At 42.6% G+C, this 27,639-nt stretch overlaps 3 protein-coding genes, 1 non-coding gene and 1 pseudogene across 10 annotated transcripts in view; 3 read left to right on the plus strand and 2 right to left on the minus strand.

Moving 5' to 3' along the window:
• Positions 1–3,099: 3,099 nt before the first annotated feature.
• On the minus strand, positions 3,100–7,180 carry RAB13 (RAB13, member RAS oncogene family). Of its 2 annotated transcripts, XM_004002538.5 has the most exons (8): positions 6,916–7,180; positions 5,536–5,596; positions 4,641–4,701; positions 4,330–4,407; positions 4,135–4,224; positions 3,948–4,013; positions 3,797–3,850; positions 3,100–3,640 (listed from the first exon to the last, which is right to left on the minus strand). In XM_004002538.5, the coding sequence occupies exons 1-8, from the start codon at positions 7,037–7,039 to the stop codon at positions 3,563–3,565; spliced, it is 612 nt and encodes a 203-aa protein (XP_004002587.1). In that variant the 5' UTR covers positions 7,040–7,180; the 3' UTR covers positions 3,100–3,562. The 2 variants fall into 2 exon arrangements, with proteins under 2 accessions (XP_004002587.1, XP_060270545.1); XM_060414562.1 differs by having other exon boundaries at positions 3,100–4,013.
• A 3,200-nt stretch (positions 7,181–10,380) lies between these two features.
• On the plus strand, positions 10,381–11,892 carry RPS27 (ribosomal protein S27). Of its 2 annotated transcripts, XM_004002540.5 has the most exons (4): positions 10,381–10,418; positions 10,733–10,841; positions 11,406–11,516; positions 11,807–11,892. In XM_004002540.5, exons 1-4 carry the CDS (start codon positions 10,413–10,415, stop codon positions 11,833–11,835), a joined length of 255 nt encoding a protein of 84 aa, XP_004002589.1. In that variant the 5' UTR covers positions 10,381–10,412; the 3' UTR covers positions 11,836–11,892. The 2 variants fall into 2 exon arrangements, with proteins under 2 accessions (XP_004002589.1, XP_060270661.1); XM_060414678.1 differs by having other exon boundaries at positions 11,406–11,892.
• A 277-nt stretch (positions 11,893–12,169) lies between these two features.
• Positions 12,170–27,639, minus strand: part of NUP210L (nucleoporin 210 like) — a 95,866-nt gene continuing 80,396 nt past the window's right edge. For 3 of the 5 annotated variants that reach the window (XM_060414325.1, XM_060414328.1, XM_060414326.1), the window contains 8 exons: positions 25,814–25,950; positions 23,997–24,123; positions 20,913–21,059; positions 16,180–16,430; positions 15,505–15,709; positions 13,083–13,187; positions 12,495–12,566; positions 12,170–12,407 (listed from right to left, as the gene is read on the minus strand). In XM_060414325.1, the coding sequence (XP_060270308.1) occupies positions 12,496–12,566; positions 13,083–13,187; positions 15,505–15,709; positions 16,180–16,430; positions 20,913–21,059; positions 23,997–24,123; positions 25,814–25,950 (1,043 nt within the window). In that variant the 3' untranslated portion in view covers positions 12,170–12,407; position 12,495. The remainder of the gene's footprint in view (positions 12,408–12,494; positions 12,567–13,082; positions 13,188–15,504; positions 15,710–16,179; positions 16,431–20,912; positions 21,060–23,996; positions 24,124–25,813; positions 25,951–27,639) is intronic. The other 2 variants (XM_060414329.1, XM_060414327.1) reach the window with 1 other exon arrangement.
• On the plus strand, positions 17,876–18,347 carry LOC105608944 (small EDRK-rich factor 1-like; annotated as a pseudogene).
• TRNAQ-CUG (transfer RNA glutamine (anticodon CUG)) lies at positions 21,976–22,048 on the plus strand. Its single transcript has one exon. It is a non-coding gene; the product is annotated as a tRNA-Gln (tRNA).

Here is a 27,639-nt window from a genome sequence, read left to right on the forward strand (position 1 = left end):
ATTCCATGGACAGAGAAGCCTGGTTACAGTCCATGGGGTCACAGAGTCAGACATGACTGTGCAACTAACACTTTCAAGTAAATTAGGCCCTATTAATAACCTGTATCCTGCCTCTCAAGATCAAATAAATTCCCATACTTTTCCCTTGTTAATTCTGCTCCACACTCTCCTCCCTCAAGAAGTCTTTCTAGCCTAAAGGCCACAGCTACTCTCCCCCACATCCGTAAGGGCTAGAGCACTTTTGGCAATTAACATTATGTGTGATGTGGACTCTTATGATGGTCCAATGAATAAGAATACACCTGCCAATGCAGGGGACACGGGTTCAATCCCTGATCCTGGAAGATTCCATATGCCTCAGGGCAACTAATCCCATGAGCCACAACTACCAAGACCACACTCTGCAACTACTGAAGCCCAAGTGCTCTAAAGCTTGTGCGCTGCAACTGCCGAGTCTGTGGGCCTGGACCCTGTGCTCCTCCACAAGAGAAACCACCTCAATGAGAAGCTTGCGCGCTGCAACTGCCGAGTCTGTGGGCCTGGACCCTGTGCTCCTCCACAAGAGAAACCACCTCAATGAGAAGCCTGTGCACCGCAACAAAGAGTAGCCTCCACCTGCCACAACTAAAGAAAGCCTGCACACAATGAAGACAGCACAGCCAAAAAAACAAACAGTGTATCTGGTGCTATGTCCCATAGATTCTGTCTTCCCATCAGACTGAAATCTGACTGCTCAAGGACAAGAACTAACAGACTGGAAAGATCATTGGATGGGAGACGAGAGTTTTAATTTTGCTTGTAACTATTAATTTGTTCCTTTAGGTTACTATTTGTCTGTATATTATTTGTCAATAGTTCTATGTGATAGAAAGTAGGGTATGGGGGTTTTTCCCCTCAGTATTTTTTAGCTATGGTAAGTTTTGGTCAAAACATAGCATTCTGTTACTCCTTACTCAGTCCCACTAATTGTACCAAGCAACTAAATAGGGCCTCTATGCTGAAACTGGATTTTAAAATATCCACTCTGGGGTATGACAAAGAGGCCCAGCAGTCTTCTTGCCGGGACTCACAAAACGCAAGTCTTTCCTCATCTCTTGAGTGAATTAAACTAGCTGGGCAGTTGAGTACAGAATTCAAACATAAGCCACAAATAATAAGGATTATTACCCCATTGAAGCTTAGATACTTAATTCATGTACCAAATTATTTTCTTAGTCCTTCTCCTGGCATTGTCAGACTCTTTTTTTCTGAGTGTTGTCTTTTACCAGCAGAAACAGCAGCACACAAAAAGACTTTGCCCATGACTCCACGGTTGTGCTATCCACTTCTCCACTGCAGGCTTGAGAATGTTTTAAATTACTTGAACATCGATCATATCCTTGAGTAAAACTTCTAGTGGTACTTTGTCTAAACCAAATCTGATATTTTCATCATCTTGATAAAAGATCAAGTCTGTGAGATAATTTTGCTGTTTAGAAAAATACTGTGAATTCATTGCAGCACTATTTACAATAGCTAGAACATGGAAGCAACCTAGATGTCCATGGACAGATGAATGGATAAAGAAGCTGTGGTATATACATACAATGGAATATTACTTAGTCATAAAAGGAACACTTTTGGTCAGTTCTATGAGGTGGATGAACCTAGAGCCTATTGTACAGAGTGAAGTAAGTCAGAAAGATAAAAATACCATATACTAACACATACATATGGAATCTAGAAAGACAGTACTGATGAAATTATTTACAGGGCAGCAACAGAGACACAGACATAGAAAACAGACACAGACACGGTGGGGTCGGGGCAGGGGGTGGTGCGGGCAGGAAGGTAGGAAAGAGAGGGTGGGATATATGGAGAGAGTACCATGGAAACTTACATGACCATATGTAAAATAGATAGCCAATGGGAATTTGCTGTATGACTCAGGGAACTCAAACTGGGGCTCTGGAACAACCTAGAGGGGTGGGATGGGGAGGGAGATGGGAGGGAGGTTCAAGAGGGAGGGGACATATGTATACCTATGGCTGATTCATGCTGATGTTTGGCAGAAACCAACACAATTCTGTAAAGCAATTATCCTTCAATTAAAAAAGCAATTTAAAATTTAAAAAGAAATTGCAAATTTACTAATCAAACAGATGCAAATCAAAACATGTCTTTTCTTTTTCAAAGATTTAAAATATAAAAAAATAGTGCTGGCAAGAGCATATTTATATAATGTTGGTATAAGCATAAATTTATGGAGCATATTTAGAGGACTATAGAAATACTAACTAAAATGCAAATTCTACAAAACCATCTAATTATAAAATCTATTTGTTCAGTTTTTTTTCTGAACAAGCATTTGTACAGTGCAAATGCTATTTAGAAGACAATATTTTCTAAAAATAGTGGAAACTAAAAAAAATACTGTGAAGAACAAATAGGGTCTATGTATACTTAAGGGAACTCAAGCCTAGGTTTTTTGTTCATGGTTCTTTTGCATGTCAGTAGTTTTGCTTCTTTGTTATTCAGTCATTAGGAGCTGTTTTTGTTAAATTTTACTTGTCCCTCTTCCTTTAAGTATCACCCAGAGGTTATTTTAACTTGACCACTGTGCTTGACACAGAGTAGATGCTCAATAAATATTTATGACTAAATGAACCTTTTTTCTGTCTCATTTTCTCCTCCTATCAGAGCAGGTAATAATACTTACTACTTACTTAAAGGGATTTTTGGCAGAACCAAAGATGCTTGCAGAAATCAATGAATAAAAAATACCGGTTCTCCTGTTTCTCTGCGGCTAGGGTTATCACTCTCTTGGGAAGGCCCAGGAAAGAGTCCTTCTCTTTTAGAATCTCCTGGGCAAGACTCTGCCTGCAAGGATCCTCTAAATCCCATATTGGAAAGAGGATGTACAGATTTTCAATTTCAGAGAATCTCTGCTCCTTGTCTCCCGCATCAATTAAACAGCTGGGGAAGGTCTGAGACCTGTAGACTAGGCATCACAGGAACACAGCCAGATTCAGGCAGACCAATCACCTCAGAGAGACAAGAATTAGGTTTATGAGTAGAGAGCGATTCCGACAATGACAAAAGCTGCCCAAACCAGGAACATTTGTGCAAACGGTGGCCTTTAATACTGAGAAAGACCATGCAGAGTGACAGCATAGGACCAAACCTTCAGAGGGTGGTACTGAGCCAGCCTCTCTCAGGACCCTAAACCCCAATCCAGTAACAATAAATCAACTTTTATTTACATTTATATTTGCCCTGGAAACCCAGAGAAGGTCTGAGGCCTAGGACCATCTATCTTCCTTTCCTCCTCCCTCTCTTCCTACTTCCTTCTCACCTTCCCAGTTCTTTTTCTTGCCTCTCTTTCCCACTCTATCTTGCTTCTTTTCCTCTTTCCTTCTCTCTCCTTCCTTTTTTTCTTCTCCATATTCTCCCCATTCTTCTACCATCTACTCATCTCTACCCCTCCAAGTCCCATTTGCTATTTCTCCCCTGCCCAGTCCCTCAGCCCCGCCTTCCTCAGATTCAGTCTCCAGGCTTAGGGTGGAGAGGCAGAAAGGAGTCGTCAGGCCAAGGAGCACTTGTTGGTATTCTTCTTGTCACAAGTTTTCAGGTCAGTGCTGGGGGGCTTATTGTTGTTTTTCTAGAGGGAGAAGGTACAGGGATCAGGGTGAGAATGGCTGGCTGGGGCCATAAACTGAAGGAGATCCACCCTCACAGGCAGTATTAGCATTGTTCCCCTCATCAGTTTTTACCCCAACACACACACACTCTCACACACCCAGTACAACCAACTCACCAATCTCCGGCCTCCTGACTTGAGTAAGATGTCCCGTGCCAGGGAACTGAAAGCCTAACGGGGAAAGGTGAGATTGGTCAGGATAGGTTGAAGGGGAGCATAAGTCTGTCTTCCAATCCTCTTTGGGGGTGAAGGATGGGGTGCATCTCACCTCATCTACATTCATACTGGATTTAGCACTTGTCTCGAAAAATCGGATTCCATGCTCCCGAGCCAACTGCATGGGAAGAAGTGGTAAGAAGAGAGTTGGACAGAGGGCAGTGGCCAAGTCCTCTGCAATCCGGCCTTATCTTGGCCCTCCTGGCCCAGTTCTGGAACCCTGCCCAACCAGCTCTTACCTTATCAGCCTGCTCCTTCTGCACCTTCCTCTTGGCCTCCATGTCACACTTGTTCCCCAGTAAGAGGCGCTCTACCCCAGCCGAGGCGTTCTGGGAGCAAAGATAAGAGTAGAAGCTGGGTCCTGCTCATTTTCACAGTCTCCTTCATCCTCTAGGTTCTACCCAGTTCCCCCACCTCTTTAGAACTGTCCTCACCTCTTTGATGCTCTTCATCCAGTTCTGAATATTCTCGAAGGATTTCTCATCTGTGATGTCATATACTAGGATAATGCCCTGGGGAATGGCAGAGTTCACAATGGAGGCTTGTACCATATTCCCCTCTTCAGGCTTCCCACTGCCCTCTAAGTGACCCTGTAAATTCTATCCACAAGACTAATTACTAGGCCATATGGGGCCCTCTGCAATCCACACTATGCCCCTCCCCATTTTTCTCTGCTCCAACCTCCTATCCCTCTGTAGTCGCACACTCTATCACATCATCCCTTGTCCAGAAATATGCTTCATACCATTGCTCCACGATAATAGGCAGTAGTTATTGTCTTGAATCGCTCTTGGCCAGCTGTGTCCCTGAAGGGGTAGAATATTTCATGGGGTGAGATAGAGGGAAGAGGTCTCCAAAGAGAGAATTCCACTCCCATCCCCTAAGAATTCAGCTTTTGCAACAAGGAGTGTTAAACAGAATCAGGAAAACAATAAAGGGAAAAAGGGATAAGAGACTGTTGGGCTGATACTGAGAGAAGGTAAAGGCTGAAGAAACAGATCTGTTTTATTGTTTACTTTGTGCCAAGCACTGTGTATATTATCATTTTATTTATGTTATTTTGCCTAATCTTCACTCTATCCTTGTGAGACATGTTTTCCTGGCTCTATTTTACAAATGAGGAAACAGATTTAGAGAGGAGAAATAACTAATGAAGGTCATTCTGTAACAGAACAGGATTGAACCACATTCTCCTCTTGTCTATTGCATCATAATGCCTCCTAGACACCTTGAGTCAGGGTCTCCAGCTTCCTCAGGGTAGTCAGGTCAAACCTCTACTCTTGGCTTTAAGGGCTCTCCACTGGACAGAGAGTCAAGTCTTAATTTTGCTACTTGCTATTTGACTGTTGAGAGCTTGTTTCCACATTATAGCTCAATAGACAGTTGAGCTAACTAGACAGTTGCCAAGTTCAGAGGTGTCTCTGGGTCCAGGACAGGCAACAGAATTACAAAAAAGTTGAAAATAGTTGAGTGAGCAGGGAGCGAGATGAAAGGACATCTGAATGAGGTAACAGAAAGGGATTAGAAAATGTACTGGAAGGAGCGATGGGAAAGCGAGAGAAATTAAACTAAAGAGAAACTACAGATTATAGGAAATAAATGAGTAAGTCTGGTTTTGAAGTCCTGGGGGATTCACTCACCAGACTTGCAGTTTGATCTTTTTCCCCTCTATATCCACCGTGCGGATCTTGAAATCAATTCCTAGGGGTGGAGAGGGAACACTGAAGTCCAGACACGTATGTATGTGCACGTGCCAGTGTGTGGCGAGAGGGACGGGAATGGGGCAGTGCAGAGATTCTGCAGGGAAGGCACTTGGGAAGCAGTCTTGCAGGAAGTATAAAACTACGGGGATTTTCTCAAAGCGGTACTTGTACAGCAAACGTATTGTTTTTACTTAGATCTTATAGACTTTGTGGGAAAGAAGATGTTGAAAACTCTGCAAGGAGGCTAAAGGCCTTTAAGGCACTTCTTGGGTCCACTCAGCCATGCCAGCTGACAACTCTCTCAATTCAATGTGTCTCCCCCAAAATACTACTTTCTAATTCCTTCTCCCTTCTGTTGTCTTAGAACCCTCTGCTCTCCATTCTCCCACATAGCCTCCTGACCCTATAGGGTGAAGAGCAAGGAAAAAGGAAGCTGATACCAGTCCATGTGGATTAATAGTATGCCAGGCTCGGAAACAAGAAAACTTGAGTCTAAACAAGATTCCCCTGAGACTGAGATATGAGAGAGGGATATTTCCCCCTCCACTTTCTAACCAGAATTGTCTTGAGACGCTCCTGGTCTTACTACCCAGGCCAGAGGAGGTTAAGAACAATGAGGGGGAGGAGGGGAGACAATGTTCTTAGTGGAAACTTGTGTACCTCCCCTGAGCCAGTGAGGAGCCCCAGGGAGCAGGCTGAGTCACCAGGCTGACTCAGAGACCCCAAAAGTCCCCTCAGTCCCACCTTCCTTACCAGGCTGACTGCATATTCATGATCCCAGTCCTTGGGCTGCTCTCGGGCACACCCAGCCCCTCTGTGCCACCCTCCCCAACCCCCTAATAAGTTGAGGGGCAGAGAGACGGGAAAGTAGATGGTAAGCTGGGAATGCAGTGGGAGAGTGTGTAACTCAGTTGGGACAGAAAGAGGCTGGCAAAATTGGGAGACAGATGGTCAGGGAAAGGGGGACACAGGAAATGCGGAGAATGGAGCAAGAGTTCTAGGTGGATGAGGGTGGGGGAAGAGGAGCTGAGAGGGAAACGGACTCGGGTTCATGTGAATTTGTGGAGACAAGGGAGACAGGTGGCACCAAGAAAATAGAGGTTGGCGCAGGCACAACTGAGGAGTGATCTGGAGGGCTCAGAGAGGTCAGAGGTTTGGGTACCATCCTGAGACATATAAGGGGGATGGGTCTGAGAGAGAGAGGCTGAGGGACTGGAGTCCAGAAGCCGGACTCTAAAGCGGGCCACTAGTAATCCAACAGCCTAGGAATGAGGGCATGGGGTAGCTGGGGGTCTAGGCTATGGCCAGCGGGCTCACCGATGGTGGAGATATAAGTGTTGTTGAAGTTGTCCTCTGCAAAGCGAATGATCAGACAAGTCTTGCCCACCCCTGAGTCCCCGATCAGCAGCAACTTGAAGAGGTGGTCGTAGGCTTTGGCCATGGCGGACACTGGGGGTGCCGGGAGAGGGGTGGGGAAGCGAAGGGCACTGGTAGGCGGGACTGGAGGGTTGGCAAAGGGAGCGGGCCCCGGAGCCCCAGCCAGGAAGTTTTCCTCCCTCTCCGCCCAGGCTCTGGGAAAGAGGAGAGGCGGCACTCCTCCGGGCCCCACCCCGTGCCCGCCCATCCTTTTCAGCTGGCCTCCTCGGACAGCCCAGCCTCCAGCTCTCTGGCTTTCCCTTCCCAGCCAATGCTGGCCTGTCTCCCTAGCCATTTGGAACAGATTTTGCTCAATATCATGCCCCTCTTTTGACTTCGCTCTTCCAGTCAGAAGCCAGAGAGGCTGGGGTGAAGTGGAAGTTTAATCAGAATGACCAAGGGAAGAGGAATTTTAGAGGAATTCGGGGAAAACGAAAGTTTGGGGGAATAAGGGTGAAGCACAGGATAACACAGGAACTGGCAAAAATTGGAGACTGATTTTTGAAAGGGATACTCAAGAAAAATAGAATCCTTTTGGGGCAGTTTCTAGAATTCTGGCGTTACTTTTCCAAGCCCTTAGTTTTAGAATCCCAACTCTTTTTGAAAAAAGCGGCATGGCTGGAGTTGGTGGCTATTTGTTGAGTCAGTCTGCCCCCTGGTGGAATAGAGTGAAAATTAAAATTAATTATACTATAGAATCAGCTCTGCACACTCCCTCTCCCAGTCTCCAAGCCCATACACCGTTCACCTAGATACGTTCTGGAGCTTCATCTTGAATGGTCTTCCTTCTGGGAACCTGTGTATGAATTCTCTGACAGGCCAGCTCAGGAAGATAGAGATTGAGACTACAAATGTCCGGTGTCATTCTCTTGATGAGATGTGGATCTTTTAACACACTCCGGAGGCAGTACTCCTAACACACTAATGAACAGACTGTGAATGTGTAGCCTTGGCAACCACAAAGCTGAAATATGGAGAACACGGCTACACAAAACCAAATTTATCTTTGCTTTGGAAAAAATATTCAAAATACCTGCTTTTCTAACAGCAGGTCAGTAAACAGTCCGTCTTTAAACATAGTGTACCGGTTATGAAAAGGAATCTTCTGTCACTTCAGTTATCCTTGTCATACTCTGTGCCAATGTTTGTCCCTCTCAAACCCAGCTATTCAATTCTCTTTTATCCTTTATCTCACCACTCATTATGTCTTCAAGTTGTATTACAAAACTCGAGTATTCTCTACTTCTCCCTGCTGGTCAAACTCTCTCTCACTAGTGCTTTAAATTATTCTTCAATTTTCATGGATCTGTCTGATAAAAACCTATTAGTTCTTTTTCATTTCATCTTATCTCGTCTGAATCTGGACTTTTCATCCCCAGCAATAGACTATTCTTTTTCACCTCTCTAAATTGTTGTTGTTGTTTAGTTGCTAAGTTGTGTCTGATATTTTCTTTCCATGTCTGCCTCTTTTGCAACCCCATGGACGGTAGCCCACCAGGCTCCTCTGTCCGTGGGATTTCCCAGGCAAGAATATCAGAGTGAGTTGCCACTTCCTCTTCCAGGAGATCTTCCCGACACAGGGATTGAAACTGCATCCAGTTGCACTGGCAGCTGGATCCTTTACCACTGAGCCACCTGGGAACATGTCACTTCCTCAGAGGTTTTTCTCACCCATCAGTAGTGTGCCGAACCATACAGAAGGCTGAGAGATGAAGAATTGATGCTTTTGAACTCTGGTGCTGGAGAAGACTCCTGAGAGTTGTCCCTTGGACAGCAAGATCAGACCAGTCAATCCTAAAGGAAATCAACCCTGAATATTCATTGGAAGGACTGATGCTGAAGCTCCAATACTTTGGCCACCTGATGCAAAGAGTGGACTCATTGGAAAAGACCCTGATGCTGGGAAAGACTGAAGGCAGGAGGAGAAGGGGCAGGGCCAACAGAGGATGAGACGGTTGGATAGCATCACTGACTCAATGGACATGAGTTTGAGCAAACTCTGGGAGATAGTGAAGGACATGGAAGCCTGGCCCGCTGCAGTCCATGGGGTTGCAAAGAGTCTGACATGACTAAGCAACTGAACAACAACAGTAGTGTGCTGGAACCAATTATTACTGGCTCATGAAAACAGACTGTGCTTTCCAAATCCGTGTTTAATGACATTGGTAGTCTGAAACTGGCCAAGGTAAGAGTATTTCCTCCATTGAAATTACCAAAGACAACAAATCAGGGCTCCCCTCTATAAAGTCAATGGTTAAACGTTTACCTGGAGAAGGCAATGGCACCCCACTTCAGTACTCTTGCCTGGAAAATCCCATGGACGGGGGAGCCTGGTAGGCTGCAGTCCATGGGGTCGCGAACAGTTGGACACGACTGAGCGACTTGACTTTCATTTTTCACTTTCATGCATTGGAGAAGGAAATGGCAACCCACTCCAGTGTTCTTGCCTGGAGAATCCCAGGGACGGGGGAGCCTGGTGGGCTTCCGTCTATGGGGTCACACAGAGTCGGACACGACTGAAGTGACTTAGCAGCAGCAGCAGCAGCAGCAAACGTTTACCAGCGTATCCTTGACAAGAACTCACATCCCTTGTCCCATTCTATTCCTTTGGAATTAACCAGGTCCTTATATACCATTTGATCATTTTTGCTCCTCCTGTATGACAAATGGACATTTTAACCCTTTGATCGTTACTGTAGAAGATAATGATTTGGTCTTTTTTCTTTCTTTTCATTCCCTGTCCAGAGTTTCAGTGCTGCCAAGATTACAAATCTTGGAAATGTAGTTCTGATGAAAATGTGGTGGAAAGGATGTGGGAATGTAAAGACAGAGTTGTGAAGATTAACATTCAAAGCAGTCAGAACAATACAGAAGTGAGTAATGTAATGATTATTACAGAGAAAGATGGAAAGGAGGGAATAAAATTAACAACGGTTAGTCCTAGAAATAGGCTGAAAGTGCGGAAAAGATCAGAACTTACCTTTTTTATATTTACATTACTGAATTGTTAAAAATGGGGAAACTAAACCAATTGAAAAATAGTAAAGAAATTTAACAAGTCACAGACACAACTCAGTCTGTTTTCCTAAGCAGTTCCTGTTGTTAAAGTGTAGCGCGAAATTTTAAAAATGTCTATTTACCCCTTGACGGAGACCAGACACCGACCTTAAGATAGCAAGCTCACTCTCTTAACATGGCGACTCATCTGAGTCCTGTCATTTGGAGACCTTCCCCAAATGGCAGCCCCCATCTCGCCCCATCGCCCAAGACCATCAGAAAAGGACCTTCTCAACATGGCGGCGATAGGCCCTAACGTCATTTCCTGCGGGACGGCGAATTTAAGGATCAGGATTTCCGCTTCCGCCCCTTTCCGGCGGTGACGACCTCCTCACGAGAACATGCCTGTGAGTTCCTTCGGCTAGGTTTCCGTGGAGATCTCGTTCTTCTGTCTGCACGCTGCTCTCACGCTGATTTGGGATCACAGAGGGCCCTCATTTGTCCTCCGCACTTCCCAGGACAAGTTAACTACAGGGGCCGCAGAGGCCAGCTGGGACCCGTGCTTGGACGGGAGCGGAGAGGCAATAAGATGGCGGCCCAGCTGCGCAGACACCAGGGGCGACAAGGGACGAGCTCTGCCCGTTGTGTGGCAGTGGGGGCTGTTTTCGATCATCCATGTTCACCATTGGTTTCTAAATCTCTACATTTCTGCCTCTGTTAGCTCGCAAAGGATCTTCTTCATCCCTCTCCAGAAGAGGAGAAGAGGAAACACAAGAAGAAGCGCCTGGTGCAGAGCCCCAATTCCTATTTCATGGATGTAAAATGCCCAGGTGAGGAGATAACATGTGGTAGTGGGGAAAGCACTGAATCTCACGAGTTGAAAAAAGGTATCCGTGAAGCCCTAATTGTATTCAGATTTGAATGTTAGAGATGAGTAAAATTTTGTGCTTTAGGAGGAGTGATCCAGAGAGAGTCCCCTTCAAAACTCTGTAGACCGCAACGTTTCTGTTGGGAAACACTGGAATGATAATGTTGGGCTTCTGTGGTAATTTATGTACTTGTTTCTGGCGGCAAAGGGGTGGATATGTTGACCAGTTACTGAGCATCTCTCCTCACCAAGTACAGGATTTTTTTCTTTCTGACTTTAGAATAATTTTTTGGATGATGTTGATTAGATTACTCAGAAAATCCATAGGTTGGGGCACATGGTCGAGGTTGCTTTTGAATTGACTTTGATGTATATCTAGAGCCAGATAATCAAGTTTAGATACGGAAAGTAAGTTCCAAGAATTTTCATAGCATACTTGTTTTCCAGTTAATGCATGACAGCATATGTTTAAGTGAAGAAAGGTTTGGGGGGAAAACGGTAACTCCTTGATGTTTCCCCCCCGCAGGATGCTATAAAATCACCACCGTCTTCAGCCATGCACAAACAGTAGTTTTGTGTGTTGGCTGCTCTACTGTCCTCTGCCAGCCTACAGGAGGAAAAGCAAGGCTTACAGAAGGTAAATGGTTTAATGTAATTTTTATGCTTTTTTTCTTTACGTCTACCAAATGCGTAATCGGGAAGCATACGTCTCAAAATGCTACTGTCTAAAGCTGGGTGGATGGGTGATAAAAGGGCTTCATATGAGCTGAATCTGATGTCTAGTGACTAGGCAGAAGCTAAAAGAGTTGAAGAAAATACAAATGTAGGTTTCATACAGGTTAGAGGCATTTTGTTTTGTGAGGTTCAGGCAGGGTAAGGAGGCTGCTATCAGTTAACCTTTGGAACTTTTTTTTTTTTTTTTTGCAGGATGCTCTTTCAGACGGAAGCAGCACTAAAAGTACCCTGTATCAAGATGAACAGGAAACCATCCCAATAAACACGTTTTGGATACATCCTGTTTATTGTCTTGTTTTACTGCTAGGAAGTTCCTACCTCACGTATTCAGGGGCAACCAGAAGAGTGGATTCTAGAGTCATTTGGGGCAAGTAAGTGGCCAAGAACTTAAAAAGTCCATTTGGGACATTGCTATCCTTAGGTTCATGGAGTAAATCTGCAGAGCTTGATTAAAAACTGGAATAGTATGTAAATGGGGTATTTAATTTCACTTTTATGTTTTCTTAGAATTAAGAACTGACAGTTGATAATTTAAAATGCAATCCAGCACACCACTTTAATATAAAATAGTTTAGGATCCTTTATTTACAGTTCTCAGAAGCCTTGTTTGGAGGTGTGTGAGTGTAGAGGTTGCTGCTGATCTGGGGCTAGAACTCTCCAGTCCTCTATTGTGAAAAACTTGTCCAAGCAGAGGTTAGTGTCATACTCCACAGCCAGTGCTGTAGCCGATTCTGGGCTGGTGGGGGTTGTGGACTCATGAGCGGAAGGGGAGAACGTGTGGATGTGTAAGAACCTAGGAGGAAAGGAAATAAAAGGATGAATAGAGGTGAATGAGGGTGGTACCTGAGTTTTTCGGAGATAACAGATGATGGTTCTTTACCTTAGTGTGTACCTAGAGTTGGCACGTAAACAACTGGAACTGTCTGCATCTTGTTTAGGAAGGCATTGTATGCTGGAAAAAGAATAAGATGTCAACAAGGAGATCTGTTCTCACTGGAGGAAGGCCTTAAGGGTCAAGTCTGTTCTTAAGTATTGCTATAAAAAAAAGTAATGCTTCAAATTAAATAACACTGTATACTTAACAGGAAGTTTTTATTCAGTGATTTTCAGAGGTATTCCAACTTATGGCTGAAAGATGGGAAATGCACGTGTAGATAATGGTATGTGTTATGTTGCTCATCTCTTGCTATGTATTTGAGCAAAACTAGCTATAATCTAAAGTTTAGCAGTGATTTCCACTTCTGAGTGATAGCTGTTTGCTGCATGCGTTTATTGCTTCTCAGTGAGTTGGGCAGGATCTTTAGTCCACCAGGTGACTAAGGGTAGGGAGGCTAAGTCAGTTTCAATTGCATGTCCCAAATTAGATGTGATATAAACAGCTAATTTTCATCCTCATTTAGTTTGTGAAATAAAATGAAGGCAGTTTCCAAGTCTAAATTCTACGGTGCTGCATATAAGGACTCCTTACCTAGAAAGAGGAAAGCTGTTGATCCCAGCACCGCAAAGAGGGTAAAGAGGAGAATCTGGTAAGAACCTGCGAACTTCTGGAGAACACCTGAACCGTCACATTGATCTACGCATTGGCAGAATAAAAGAAGATAGTTTTTTAAATATATACAGGACAGATGTTGCTCCTTTAAAAATTGTATGCTCCTGAGATATCTAGCTGAAACACTCAAAACTTAGCCTCTAGGAAATTCTTTTTGTTCCTTACCAGAGAAAAAGGGGTGAACTGTACTTGGTGCCTCTACCTTTTGGGCTTTAATAAACTACAATTCTTGAGCCTTTCCAGCTTCCTAAAGAATGTTTAAATTCTCTGCTACTGTAAAATGCCTGTTATCTCTCCTGTGTACTTTAACTCCAAGTGACATCCTTCAGCTTTTAATCCCTCTAACCTGAAACGACCCAGGAGCCACTTGTCCTTTTTTATTCAGCTATCGTTTCTAGGGAACATGATTTGTATATAACTTTGTCCTCAATAAAAGTTAAGACATGTCTTTTGAAGCATATTTTCTCTTGGTTATTTCGAATTCTTCAGTGTCTAGAAGTGAACTCTTCCTGCCTCATCAAATTGCCATTCCAGATAAACTCACCAGGCCCTTATACATAGTTCCTGTTCTGCAACCCTTGTATAGGCCCTCTACCTCTGGGCTCTTAACTGCTCTTAACGTCTCACTAAACTCTGTTCACAACTGTTCAACAACTTCATACTTAAACTGCTTTACTCTGAAGAATAATTTGAGGTTGCTTATACTAAAAAAAATGGCCTTCACTGGTGGCTCAGATGGTAAAGAATCTTCAATGCCTGGAGACCTGGGCTTGATCCCTGTGTTGGGACGATCCCCTGGAGGAAGGCATGGCAACCCCCTCCAGTATTCTAGGCTGAGAGATCCCATTGGCAGAGGAGCCTAGCAGGTGACAGTCCATGGGGTGTCCAAAAGAGTTGGACACGACTTAGCAACTAAACAAAACAACATACTAAAATCTCCAATCCCTGATCTGGTCCCAACACTGGAAGTCCAAATAAATAAATCAAGAGGTATATTAACTTACGACACCCCTTTGTTGTGTCTACATTGAACTAATTCCTGTCTTAATTGGGCCCTGTTTTAAATACCTGTTTCTGCAAGTAGGTATCATGCTTGTATGAATGATACAGTAGTATGTGTGCTCTAGTAATAAAAATAAATTTTTAGGTCTGATAACTACTGTAATTTTGATATGATTTTGTTTTTTCCCATTCAGGGCATGGACACCTTGAATTCTGAGAACCTTTATAGAGATCCATGAACTCAGTGTAAAAACTGCTCTCACAGCACAGATTGGGGTTGAACATTCTCTAGTGGTAGGACCCTGAACATCCCAATTTCAACTCTTCAAAGGGGAAAACATCTCTTAAAAAGTTTAAGGAAACCCTTTAGAATGAGAATTAAAATGCATATAAATATGCTTAGAATATTTACTGACTCATACAAATTGGATACTCACAGAAGCCAAAACCTTTCTCCCATTAGATGTACTAAGGTTCAGCCTAATTCACTCCTAGATTCTCTAGGCAAGAATAGTGGGTTGCCATTTCCTCCAGGGGATCTTCCCAACCCAGGGATTAAATCCTCATCTCCTTTACTACTGAGCCACCTGGGAAGAAACTTTTAATACCTCTTTCCGAAACTGTTACCATCCCACCCAAACTTGGCATTGTTTCTGAATTGGGTAAAGGTAGAATCAGGATTTGTCAGAGTTAAGTCTTGCTTCTAGGATTACTACCATCTACTGATTGATGCACAAAGATTTGCTAAATACTTTTGGATTAAATCAAGCATTTATCAAAGGGCTTAAAACAGAGCAAGAAGTATACTTTTGAAGCTGGTAAACTCATGTTAAACTGCATTCATGCTTGGTCCCTAAGTTGTGTTTGACTCTGCAACTTCATGGACTGGGGCCCGCCAGGCTCCTCTGTCCATGGGGTTTTCCAGGCAAGAATAACTAAGAGTGGGCTGCCACTTCTCCCTCCAGGGGAATCTTCCTGACCCAGGGATCCAACCTGAGTCTCTTGGTGGCTCAGTGGTAAAAAAAAATTCACCTGCCAAGCAGAAGACCCCTAGAGGAGATGGCAACCCACTCCAGTATCCTTACCTGGAGAATCCCATGGACAGAGGAGCCTGGGACACTGACTGGGAGCCTGGGACAGCGACTAAACAAGTTCTAAGAAGGCTACCAGAAGGTTATAGTTTATAGGGTAGGCTTTGAGAATAAAGATCCATGTCCCAGCTAGTTGGAATAATCTTTGTCAAGTGGCTGAATATCTCCCATTAATTAAATTCTAAACTAAATTGTAATACATTCTGTCTTTTTGCCTCTAGATTAAAAATAGGCAGCCCCATGCTCACCTGCACCAGACTTAGCTTTCATAGCTCTCACTCGTACAGCCTCACTTTGACTGGTGAGCACACAGGAAATGTTGATGAAAACAGGTGATGCCATCTGCTGGAGGGACGTGAAGTTGACTACTCTCACGGGGTAGATGGCCAGGCCAGGTGTGAGCGAAGAGTGCCTATGGCCAGAGACCACTACAACTGGGGAGCTGGGGAAGACCTTGGAGAAAAGAAAATGGAACTTGTCTGAAAGAAGAAAAGTCAGTTTTGTGTCAATACATTCCAATCATAAATATATACAGTAAGACATCTGGATTTCTAGTTAGCTAGCTGACAAGTCACTTTTTCACATGAATGTGTTCAAGGGTAGGGGAAGAAAACCATCTGTGTGAGAATAATACAGCCTTCAAAAGTTTTTAGCATTCTAAAACTGTCTCAGGATAGCATTGGTGTTGTGTGTGTGTGTGTGTGTGTGTGTATGCGTTTGTATTATCTTCCAGACAATGCTCACGACAGAATTTGGACTCTGGGAGCCCCCATGGCATTATCAAGTGGACAGATTTTCTGTTTTAGGAATTTCCTGTGGTGAATTTTATCAAGTCGTTCAGTATCTATTCCTTTACCCTGGACTGAGAATGAAAAATCTCATTTTCAAAACCCTGATGTGTTTTGCGTCAGTCCTGAACATACCTCTAGCTTCTCGAGAACTCTATCCACTCCCACTACTCTTAGCTCCACGACGTCTTTTTTGTGGCTAAGAACCAATTCTGACTGGTTGATGTAAAAGGCTGGGATGAAAGGAATGAGGATTCTTTGCATTCCATTCTTGCTACGCTCACTGACAAGTGTGGCCCAACCATAGACTGAGGTGTCAGCGGTGCTCAGGACCTGTAGCAGCTCCTCTGACTGGGGTCGAACCTTGATTAGGCAGACATAAACCCCTGGAGAAAAGAGGAAAAACTGAGCAGGAAGGTTCAGAGGCCCTATTTAGTCAATTGGATTAGGATAGGAAGGAAAAAATAGTTAACATGCAAATTCAAAAGGAAATTAACTCAGTTTTGAGTATTCACTATTAGCATACTGTTGGCCTTTATGGAGGAGTTTACCAGATGAAACAGTCCATGGGAACCCATAACAACTTAAGATAAGGATGCCATTACTGGTTAGTCAGCATGTCAGGGGATAACGTAGTACAAGTGGAAATTAAGAGGAAATAGGATGAAGTAGTCAGAGTTGGTGAGATCAGTAAAGGGTTTGTGGAAGAAAGGCAAGCTTTGAACACGTTTAATCACTTCTGTATCCACCTCTTGATGGCCTTATTTCTGTTAATAATGTTTTTCTAGTTACCCGTCAACATTGGTTGTCTTTTGACACCCTTTCTTTTATTCCTATATCTAAATCTTGCTAACTCCTCCTTACACCTCTGTTAGTATTTCTGTTACTCTGGCCTAGACACTTGTCAATTCATGCTTGGATCACTGCAATGTAAATTGCATCTGCTAGTCTCCTTACCTTCCATTCTTCTTATCCATTTTGTGTACTGCCAGTATATACTTTAGTTTTGAAAACTTTTCCAGGGCTCTGTATTGCCTGGAATGTCCTGTTCTCTTCACATCTACTTCAGTCATGGCCATCCTTCTAGAGGTTACTTTTCCTATAAAACCTGACCCTTAACACCCAGGTTTGATACAAATACTCCTTTCTCTCTGCCATCTAGCATCCCATGTGTATAACTAATCAGCCTGTGTAGTTCTTAGTTCTGTTCAGTTGCTCAGTCGTGTCCAACTCTGCAACCACAAGGACTGCAGCATGCCAGGTTCCCTGTCCATCACCAACTCCCGAAGCCTACTCAAACTCATGTCCATCATGTCGGTGATGCCATCCAACCATCTCATCTTCTGTTCCCTTCTCCTGCCTTCAATCTTTCCCAGCATCAGGGTCTTTTCCAATGAGTCAGTTCTTTGCATCAGGTGACCAAAGTATTGGAGTTTCAGCTTCAGCATCAGTCCTTCCAATGTATATTCAGGGACTCATTTCCTCTAGGATTGAATGGGTAAGTCTCCTTGCAGTCCAAGGGACTCTCAAGAGTCTTCTCCAACACCACAGTTCAAAAGCATCAATTCTTTGGCACTCAGCTTTCTCTATGGTCCAACTCTCACATCCATACATGACCACTGGAAAAACCATAGCCTTGACTAGACGGACCTTTGTTGGCAAAGTAATGTCTCTGCTTTTTAATATGCTGTCTAGGTTTGTCATAGCTTTTCTTCCAAGGAGCAAGCGTCTTTTAATTTCATGGCTGCAGTCACCATCTGCAGTCATTTTGGAGCCCCAAAACATAAAGTCTTGACAGGTGAATCCGTCAGGGGGCCCGCAGGGGCTCAGTCTTCCAGATCAACGGGTGGGGACAGTGGCTGAGAATGTGAGGAAGTCATTCCTTTTCCAAGTTGCTCTCTTCCAGGCTTGGTCCAGTTGTCATTATGGCCCATGGAAATCAATGAGAACTTGCCCGCCAGAAAACATGAAGAAATCTCAGGAAATTAGTAAGGGAAAAAGAAAAGAGGATAGCCTGACTACCCCTCAGAGGAAGCAGAAGGACTCAGATCATGCAACAAAAGCAGAAGGCAGCCAATGAGAAGTCTATGCAAACAAGAGAGAAATGATGACTACTTGGAAAACCTGGGTGCTACTGCTAACTAAATATAAGCTCCATGATCAAGATTTCATAGCGTGAACAGGCAGTACATATGTTATATCCTTATGAAACTATTTTAAACTTGTCCTTTCAGCCTGACTTACTGTGATGTTTCAGAGCCATTCTTCAAAGAATAAAACACTAACCATGCAAAATAAATAAAGTCTCTCACTGTTTCCATTGTTCTCCCATCTATTTGCCATGAAGTGATGGGACCAGATGCAAGTTTTCTGAATGTTGAGTTTTCAGCCAACTTTTTCACTCTCCTCTTTCACTTTCATTAAGAGGCTCTTTAGTTCTTCTTTCTTCGCTTTCTGCCATAAGGGTGGTGTCATCTGCATGTCTGAGGTTATTGATATTTCTCCCAGCAATCTTGATTCTAGTTTGTGCTTTATCCAGCCTGGCATTTTGTATGAGGTACTCTGCATATAAGTTAAATAAGCAGGGTGACAATATACAGCCTTGATGTACTCCTTTCCCGATTTGGAACCAGTCTTTTGTTCTAACTGTTGCTTCTGGACCTGCATAGATTTCTCAGGAGGCAGATCAGGTGGTCTGGTATTCCCATCTCTTGAAAAATTTTCCACAGTTTGTTGTGATCCACACAAAGGCTTTGGCGTAGTTGATAAAGCAAAAGTAGATGTTTTTCTGGAACTTTCTTGCTTTTTGATGATCCAGTAGATGTTGGCAATTTGATATCTGGTTCCTCTGCCTTTTCTAAATCCAACTTGAACATCTGGAAGTTCATGGTTCACATACTGTTGAAGCCTGGCTTGGAAAATTTTGAGCATTACTTTGCTAGCATGTGAGATGAGTGCAATTGTGTGGTAGTTTGAACATTCTTTGCCCTTGCCTTTCTTTGGGATTGGAATGAAAACTGACCTTTTCCAGCAGTGGCCACTGCTGAGTTTTCCAAATTTGCTGGTTTACTGAGTGCAGCACTTTCACAGCATCATCTTTTAGGATTTGAAATAGCTCAACTGGAATTCCATCACCTCCACTAGCTTTGTTTGTAGTGATGCTTCCTAAGGTCCACTTGAATTCATATTCCAGGAAGTCTGGCTCTAGATGAGTGACCACACTGTTGTGATTTTCTGGGTCATGAAGATCTTTTTTGTATAGTTCTGTGTATTCTTGCCACCTCTTCTTAGTATCTTCTGCTCCTGTTAGGTGCATACCATTTCTGTCCTTTACTGTGCTCATCTTTGCATGAAATGTTCCCTTGGCATCTCTAATTTTCTTGAAGATATCTCTAGTCTTTTCCATTCTATTGTTTCCTCTATTTCTTTCCATTGATCACTGAGGAAGGCTTTCTTATCTCTCCTTGCTGTTCTTTGGAACTCTGCATTCAAATGGGTATATCTTTCCTTTCCTCCTTTGCCTTTAGCTTCTCTCCTTTTCTCAGCTATTTGTAAGGCCTCGTCAGACAACCATTTTGCCTTTTTGCATTTCTTTTCCTTGGGGATGGTCTTGATTACTGCCTCCTGTACAATGTCACGAACCTCTGACTATAGTTCTTCAGGCACTCTATCAGATCTAATCCCTTGAATCTATTTGTCATTTCCACTGTATAATCGTAAGGGATTTGATTTAGGTCATACCTGAATGGTCTAGTGGTTTTCCCTACTTTCTTCAATTTAAGTCTGAATTTGGCAATAAGAAGTTCATGATCTGAGCCACAGTCAGCTCCTGGTCTTGTTTTTGCTGACTATATAGAGCTTCTCCATCTTTAGCTGCAAAGAATATAATCAATCTGATTTAGGTATTGACCATCTGGTGATGCCCATGTGTAAGAGTTTTCTCTTGTATTGTTGGAAGAGGGCGTTTGCTATGACCAGTGGGTTATCTTGGCAAAACTCTGTTAGCCTTTGACCTGCTTCATTTTGTACTCCAAGGCCAAATTTGCCTGTTACTCCAGGTGTTTCTTGACTTCCTACTTTTGTATTCCAGCCCACTATAATGAAGAGGACATCTTTTTTGGGTGTTAGTTCTAGAAGGTCTTGTAGGTCTTCATAGAACCGTTCAACTTCAGCTTCTTCAGCATTATTGGTTGGGGCACAGACTTGGATTAGTGTGATATTGAATGGTTTGCCTTGGAAACAGAGATCATTCTGTCATGTTTGAGATTGAGATTGTGGTCCTAGTAAGCCTTGTCTTGGTCCTCTATCTCCAGTGCCCATCCTGGTACCAGGCATTCTATTTGGTGTTCAACAGTTTACCAGAATTAACCTTCCTTCAGTGGTTTCTCATTACCATTCAAACTGTCTGACCTTGGAGTAAAAGCTCTCCCATGATATAGCACTACCTACTTATCTTTGGCGTGGACTGTCTTATTTTAGATCAGTTGATTTATTTAATGTCCTCCCAAAGTCATGCCTATTTTTTCTTTCCACTTGTTAATGCTGTTCTGCTCAGAATATCCTTCAGTTCAACAGCATTCAAACATTGTGCTACTAGTTGGGAACAAAAGATGTATGAGACATAATCCAAGCCCTCACAAAGATAACAGGCTAACAAAGGAAAAAGTAGTAAGTTATAATAGAAAACCATAGCATATTATAGATACGTGTTAAAAGTTTGTTGAATGGATAGAACAAAAATGCTGACTGAGAAAGATGCCATAGTTACATAGCAGATGAAACTAGAAAGCAGAAATGTAAACCAATAAAGTGACATTTGTACAAATATGAAAACAAGGGGGAAACCAGATTCAACTGGTGGAACCCACCTTTTTCCATGCTGAAATCTGAATGGACATGAAAGACTTTACTTGCTGGAATGTCTAGTAAAGTATTACTGAACTGTACATGACACAGCATAAGGGTCTCTGGAAGAAGTGTTGTAATGGCCAAGGCCTGACTTGGGGTACAGGATCCTAGAGACCAGAAAAGAGGTAAATAGCTTTGTCACGAGGAGGAATTTGTAAAAGGGGAAACATATATATATTATATATAGAGGAAGTTTGGAATTTAAAAAATAAGAAAGAAGGGTCAGCTCTGTTTGAATTGCTACAGCTGTCTATTTGCCAGCTCTGTTCAGTCTTACCACAATCAAGGTGAAAGGAGAGTGTAAGACTCTTGCCTCTGCCAGTCTGTGACGATAATGGGGTTTCTATTATTAATAATATAGTTCTCTTTCAGAAGTTTTTGGAATTCATTAATGGGAATAAGATTACAGAGAAATCAGGCGCTTATTAGAAATAAAATGCTACACTTGGGAGGTAGCTTTTATAATCTAGGAAGATTTGTTTTCCATAATTGATTGTATAATACGTCAAGTCAAAGATCTCTAGAACTTCATTACAAGGAGCCACACAGCTGGCAAGAAATCGCCTGGCACCAAGGTTGGGTCAGCTGCAATTTTAAATTAAATAGAAACCCGTGTCTTGGTAACAAGATTTTCCCTTGCACAGTTTCTTAATGGTCTCGGTTTGCTAAAGCTCTTTCTCAATTGTCAGCAGTCCAGTGATCATTCTCATCTTTTGGAGACAATCACCAATATCAATGGAACTGTTACATGAAGTTTCATAAGTTGTGGTTTTAGAAAGATTCTGCAAGTGAAAAAATTGTAATCTCTTTGTAAAATTTAATAAGGTAGATAACAATGAGATAATATATTATGAAGAAACATTTACTACTTTGTAAAAGAACCTGGAGAATTTTAAAGATCAAATACTCTTATTTATACATACATGTTCAGATTGTATTTATTAGACATTAAATATCTACTGTGAAAAGAAAATATATTAAGTGCTTAAAAATTGAAGGACAAAATGGGAAATTAGAGGGACTTCACTGGTGGTCCAGTGGCTAGGACTCTGTACTCTGAATGCAGGGGGCCCAGGTTCCATCCCTGGTCAGGGAACTAGATCCTACATGCTGCAACTAAGACACAACACAGCCAAGTAAATAAATAAAATATATATTTTTAAAGGTCAATAGCGTTTAAATTATCTTAAGGGTTATAGACCAGTATATTCTGTTCTATTCTGGACTTCTCTGGTTGGTTTTGCATGTTTTCTCAGCCCCCACTATCCCTCCATCCACCCCCATCCCCCAAATCTGGAATCTGTTCTATAGAAACAAAAAGATGAATGAAAGGATGTACATGGACTTTGGAGTGGAACATATCTACTACTCTTGCCACTAACTCGTTTGTTACCTTGTACAAAATACTTGCTCTTAGTATTCTCACCTTTTTTTTTTTTTTTTTCCCTGACCAGGGATTGAACCCAGGCCCTCAGCAGTGAGAGCACTGGGCCGCCAAGGAATTCCCAGTACTCTCATCTTTTTAAAAACATTTTATTCGAGTATAGCTGCTTTACAATGTTGTGTTAGTTTCTGCTGTACAGCTATATGTATATATATATTCCATGTATACATATATTCCCTCTTTTCTGGATTTTCTTCCCATTTAGATCACCACAGAGCACTGAGTAGAGTTCTCTGTATAGTCAGTTTCCATCAGTTATCTCTTTTATGCATAGTAGTATATATGTCAATCCCAATCTCACAGTCCATTCTCCGCCCCAGTATTCTCATCTTTAAAATGATGACAATTACTACATGATGAGATTATTAAAAGAGATAAAAGGTATAAAAATTCCTAACATAGTATTTGGAATCTATTAGGAGCTTCTTTGGAGAAGGCAATGGCTCCCCATTCCAGCACTCCTGCCTGGAAAATCCCATGGACGGAGGAGCCTGGTGGGCTGCAGTCCCTGGGGTCACAAAGAGTCGGACCCGACTGAGCAACTTCATTTTCACTTTTCACTTGCATGCATTGGAGAAGGCAATGGCAACCCACTCCAGTGTTCTTGGCTGGAGAATCCCAGGGACGGGGAAGCCTGGTGGGCTGCCGTCTATGGGGTCGCACAGAGTCAGACACGACTGAAGCGACTTAGCAGCAGCAGGAGCTTCTTCTATTTTAGTTATCTTTCCTCCTCCCCCCACATTAAAAAGTAATTTTACTTATTTATTTTTGGCCGTGTGGTCTTGTCTTCGCTGCCGCCTGGTCTTTTCTCTAGTTGCAGCGAGCGGGGCCTACTCTCCAGTCGTGGTGCGCAGGCTTCCCATTTCAGTGCCTTCTCTTATTACAGGGCACTGGCTCTAGGACATGCGGGCCCCAGCAGTGGCTGCGCACGCGCAGCAGTTGCAGTTCCTGGGCTCTAGAGCACAGACTCAATGGCCATGGCGCATGGGCTTAGTCGCTCCTTGGCATGTGGGGGTCTTTCTGGACCAGGGATCAAACCTGTGGCTCCTACACTGGCACGTGGATTTTTCACCACTGAGCCACCAGGGAAGCCTTCCTCCCCTATTTTTTGACAGTAAATCATGGCCCAATACAAAATGAAAAAAGAAAAACACAAGGCAACTTTGCTGAACAAATAACATTTCACGTAATTATCTAGTCCAACAATTCTCAAATCTGGAGAAGCTTTAAAAGAATTGTATCTTATGCTTTATCCCAAACTTACTAAATCTCTGGATGGAGCCTAAGGATTTGTATTTTTAAAAGATTTCTTTGGGTAACCTTGAAAATCATCCACGTTTGGAAATTCTTGGTTTAGGCTACCTCCTGTTCTCCGGCAGGGTTGCAAGCAGAAAGACAGTAGTAACTAGGTTGAGCCTATCTTAAAACCTTAATCCAGTCACAGTTCTGAGATCTCACAGCTCTCAATGATTCCATTGTAAAAGTAGAATCAATTTTGAAATGAAAGAAAACTTGGATTGCTAATCCAAAGAGGTGAATTAATTGACAGAGGACGGGAAAGGTGGGAATAATCGCCCAGAACTATAAAGAGATTCTTGACCTTTAAGATTGATACCATTTCTGCCAGCAGTGATGAACAGCTTGAACACAGTTGAATTGGGGGTATTGGTGAGGTAAGTCTTGAGGTCATAACTGAGTGTTAATCTTGATGATGCATTGACCACCACCTGTTAGCAAACCAAAGGAAAATTAGAACCTAGGTTCTTAGAGAATCTGGTTTCCTTCCTCTCCAACCCTCATAACTTGTTTAGCTGAAAGCATCTGTTTCACATAAGAGCAAATTGCCCTTCTAGTGATCAGGTATTTTGAAAACCACAAAATCTGTTTACTTTTGAGAAGAAAATAACATTTTTTTTCTAAAAGGAGATCTTTGTCCCTTATTCCTTCTGACATATCTTCCCAGTGTATGATTCCCCATTAATCAATTTTTCCTACTCCCATGTCAAATTTTCCTTCTCTACTAAATGATTCCTAAGCCATTTTTTCCCCATTTTAAAAGTGATCAGTGAAACAAACTCTTGACTCCAACTCCTTGAAGAGGACTATCTCCAAGTTCTCTTTTTCAATTCTCCAGTCAAACTTCCAGTCCCTTTATTCCACTGAAGCTACTCATCAAAGTCACCAGCCTCCATACTGCAAAAAAAGCAGTCATTTCTCAGTTCTCACATTTGACCCATCAGTAGCTTTCATATGGTTGACCACTGTTCCTCCTTGACATACCTTCTTCACTTGGCTGCCTGGACACCAGTATTCCCACTCCCTCCCACTACCCCAGTCATTCTTATAAATCTTATAAATTTCTATAAATCTCCCTTGTTGGTTCTCATTCTTCTTTCAGGGGTCTTTTTTTTTTTTTTTTTTTGAATGTGGACCAGTTTTTAAAAGTCTTTATTGTATGTGTTACAATACTGCTTCCGTTTCATGTTTTGATCCTTTTTTCTTGTTTTTGGCTACTAGGCATGTGGGATCTTAGCTCCCCTACCAGGGATCGAACTCAAAACCCCTGCATTAGAAGGTGACGTCTTAACCACTAGACCACCAGGGAAGTCCCCTTGCAGGGGTCTTAATACTGGTGTGTTTCCAGAACTTAGCTCTTGGACCTCTTCTCTATGTACACTCACTCTCTTGGTGATCTTATGGCGTTAAATATCTCTATGCCAATGATTCCCAGACTTTTATATCTAGCTACCTCAACACATCCAATTGACATCTAACAGACATCCAACCTTATGTGTCCAAAAACTGATCTTTTCTCCAAAACTGTTCCACCTACAGTCTTAGCCATTTCAATTGATGATAATTCTGTCCTGTACTTTTAGTTATTCAATAAAAAACCTTAAGTCATTCTTGATGCTTTTGAACTTTACATATAATCTGTCAGGAAACTATATCAACTATACCTATAAAATATATTTAGAATCTGATCAACTTTTCACCACCTCCTCAATTGTCACTCTGATCCACCATCATATCTCAGCGGGGAACTGCAATAACTGGTCTCTCAGCTTCTACTCCTGTCCCTACAGTCTAGTACCAATCAGTGGCCACAGTGATATTTTATATTATAAATCAGACTAGTCATTCCTTTGGTTAAGAACCTTAATCTATGCTTAAATTATCTATGTTTCAATAAAGTTTGTTGTCTGGTTTTATGTCTGATATATGAGTATATTTCTATTAATAGGATGTGCTTCCTGTATATATATTCCCATATGTGAAATAGTTACTTTAGACTCTTGTGGAATCTTAGTTCTACAACCAGAGCTGGAACCTACTCCATGGCAGTGAAAGCCTGGAATCCTAACCACTAGGCCACCAAGGAACACCCATGGGCTCTTCTCACATCATTAAGTTTACCTCTCGATATGTTTTCACTAGTCCTGGGATGTCATGAAAGATAGTTGCTGTTCCTGGACTCCTGGCCACTCCTACCCCAGTGACAGCGTCTGTTTGTAAAATATCGTCAGCAGAAATCATCCACATCCCGGGTTCACCTAGGAAAAGACAAGAGAAAGCAGTTGACTGCAATGTTTGATATAATTTGATGGTCACTCTCACCTTACCCAGAATCCAAGTCAGTAGACCATTTAAGCATACATATATCCCTTCCTAGGAGGAGCACCCAGCTGTGAGGATAACTTTGTTTTCTTTTTCATTTTTGGCCATGCTACGTGGCATGTGGGGATATTAGTTCCTGGACCAGGGATTGAACCCATGCCCCCAGCAATGGGAGCACAGAGTCTTAACCACTGGACTATCAGGAAAGTCCCTAACTTTGTTTTTCTAATGTTGGGTTTCCCTTCATATATCATGCCAGCAAAACAAAATAGGAACTGCTGAACTTAGAATCACAAAAGAAGCTACTTGGAGAATATAACTGTTCTCCTTAGGATAAAGAAAAACATCTTTTACATATAGGAATAGCACTTCATCTCACACGCTAGTAAAGTAATGCTCACAATTCTCCAAGCCAGGCTTCAGCAATACGTGAACCGTGAACTTGCAGATGTTCAAGCTGGTTTTAGAAAAGGCAGAGGAACCAGAAATCAAATTGCCAACATCCACTAGATCATCAAAAAAGCAAGAGAGTTCCAGAAAAACATCTATTTCTTCTTTATTGACTATGCCAAAGCCTTTGACTGTGTGGATCACAATAAACTGTGGAAAATTCTGAAAGAGATGGGAATACAGACCACCTGACCTGCCTCTTGAGAAACCTATATGCAGGTCAGGAAGCAACAGTTAGAACTGGACATGGAACAGCAGACTGGTTCCAAATAGGAAAAGGAGTATGTCAAGGCTGTATATTGTCACCCTGCTTATTTAACTTATATGCAGAGTACATCATGAGAAACGCTGGGCCGGAAGAAGCACAAGCTGGAATCAAGATTGCCGGGAGAAATAACAATAACCTCAGATATGCAGATGACACTACCCTTACGGCAGAAAGTGTTGAGGAACTCAAAAGCCTCTTGATGAAAGTGAAAGAGGAGAGTGAAAAAGTTGGCTTAAAGCTCAACATTCAGAAAACGAAGATCATGGCATCTGGTCCCATCCCTTCAAGGCAGATAGATGGGGAAACAGTGGGAAAAGTGTCAGACTTTATTTTTTGGGGCTCCAAAATCACTGCAGATGGTGATTGCAGCCATGAAATTACAAGACGCTTACTCCTTGGAAGGAAAGTTATGACCAACCTAGATAGCATATTCAAAAGCAGAGACATTACTTTGCCAACAAAGGTCCATCTAGTCAAGGCTATGGTTTTTCCAGTGGTCATGTATGGATGTGAGAGTTGGACTGTGAAGAAAGCTGAGCACTGAAGAACTGATGCTGAACTGTGATGTTGGAGAAGACTCTTGAGAGTCCTTTGGACTGCAAGGAGATCCAACTAGTCCATCCTAAAGGAGATCAATCCTAGGTGTTCATTGGAAGGACTGATGCTGAAGCTGAAACTCCAATACTTTGGCCACCTCATGCGAAGAGTTGACTCATTGGAAAAGACCCTGATGCTGGGAGGGACTGGGGGCAGGAGGAGAAGGGGACGACAGAGGATGAGATGGCTGGATGGCATCACTGACTCGATGGACATGAGTTTGGGTAAACTCCAGGAGATGGTGATGGACAGGGAGGCCTGGCATGCTGCAATTCATGGGGTCTGAGCGACTGAACTGAACTGAGCTGAA

This window comes from Ovis aries, chromosome 1, assembly GCF_016772045.2.
Source record: "Ovis aries strain OAR_USU_Benz2616 breed Rambouillet chromosome 1, ARS-UI_Ramb_v3.0, whole genome shotgun sequence".
Lineage (NCBI taxonomy): Eukaryota > Metazoa > Chordata > Mammalia > Artiodactyla > Bovidae > Ovis > Ovis aries.

Bases quoted from the DNA above. Each gene is read 5' to 3' on its own strand.
- RAB13 (XM_060414562.1), bottom strand. From the start codon at position 7,039: ATGGCCAAAGCCTACGACCACCTCTTCAAGTTGCTGCTGATCGGGGAC. The intron at 5,597-6,915 runs GTGAGCCCGCTG...CTCCACCCCTAG, and splicing joins CACTTATATCTCCACCATCG to GAATTGATTTCAAGATCCGC. The intron at 4,225-4,329 runs GTGAGGACAGTT...CTTTGCTCCCAG, and splicing joins GGATGAAGAGCATCAAAGAG to AACGCCTCGGCTGGGGTAGA.
- RPS27 (XM_060414678.1), top strand. The intron at 10,842-11,405 runs GTGAGGAGATAA...TCCCCCCCGCAG, and splicing joins CATGGATGTAAAATGCCCAG to GATGCTATAAAATCACCACC.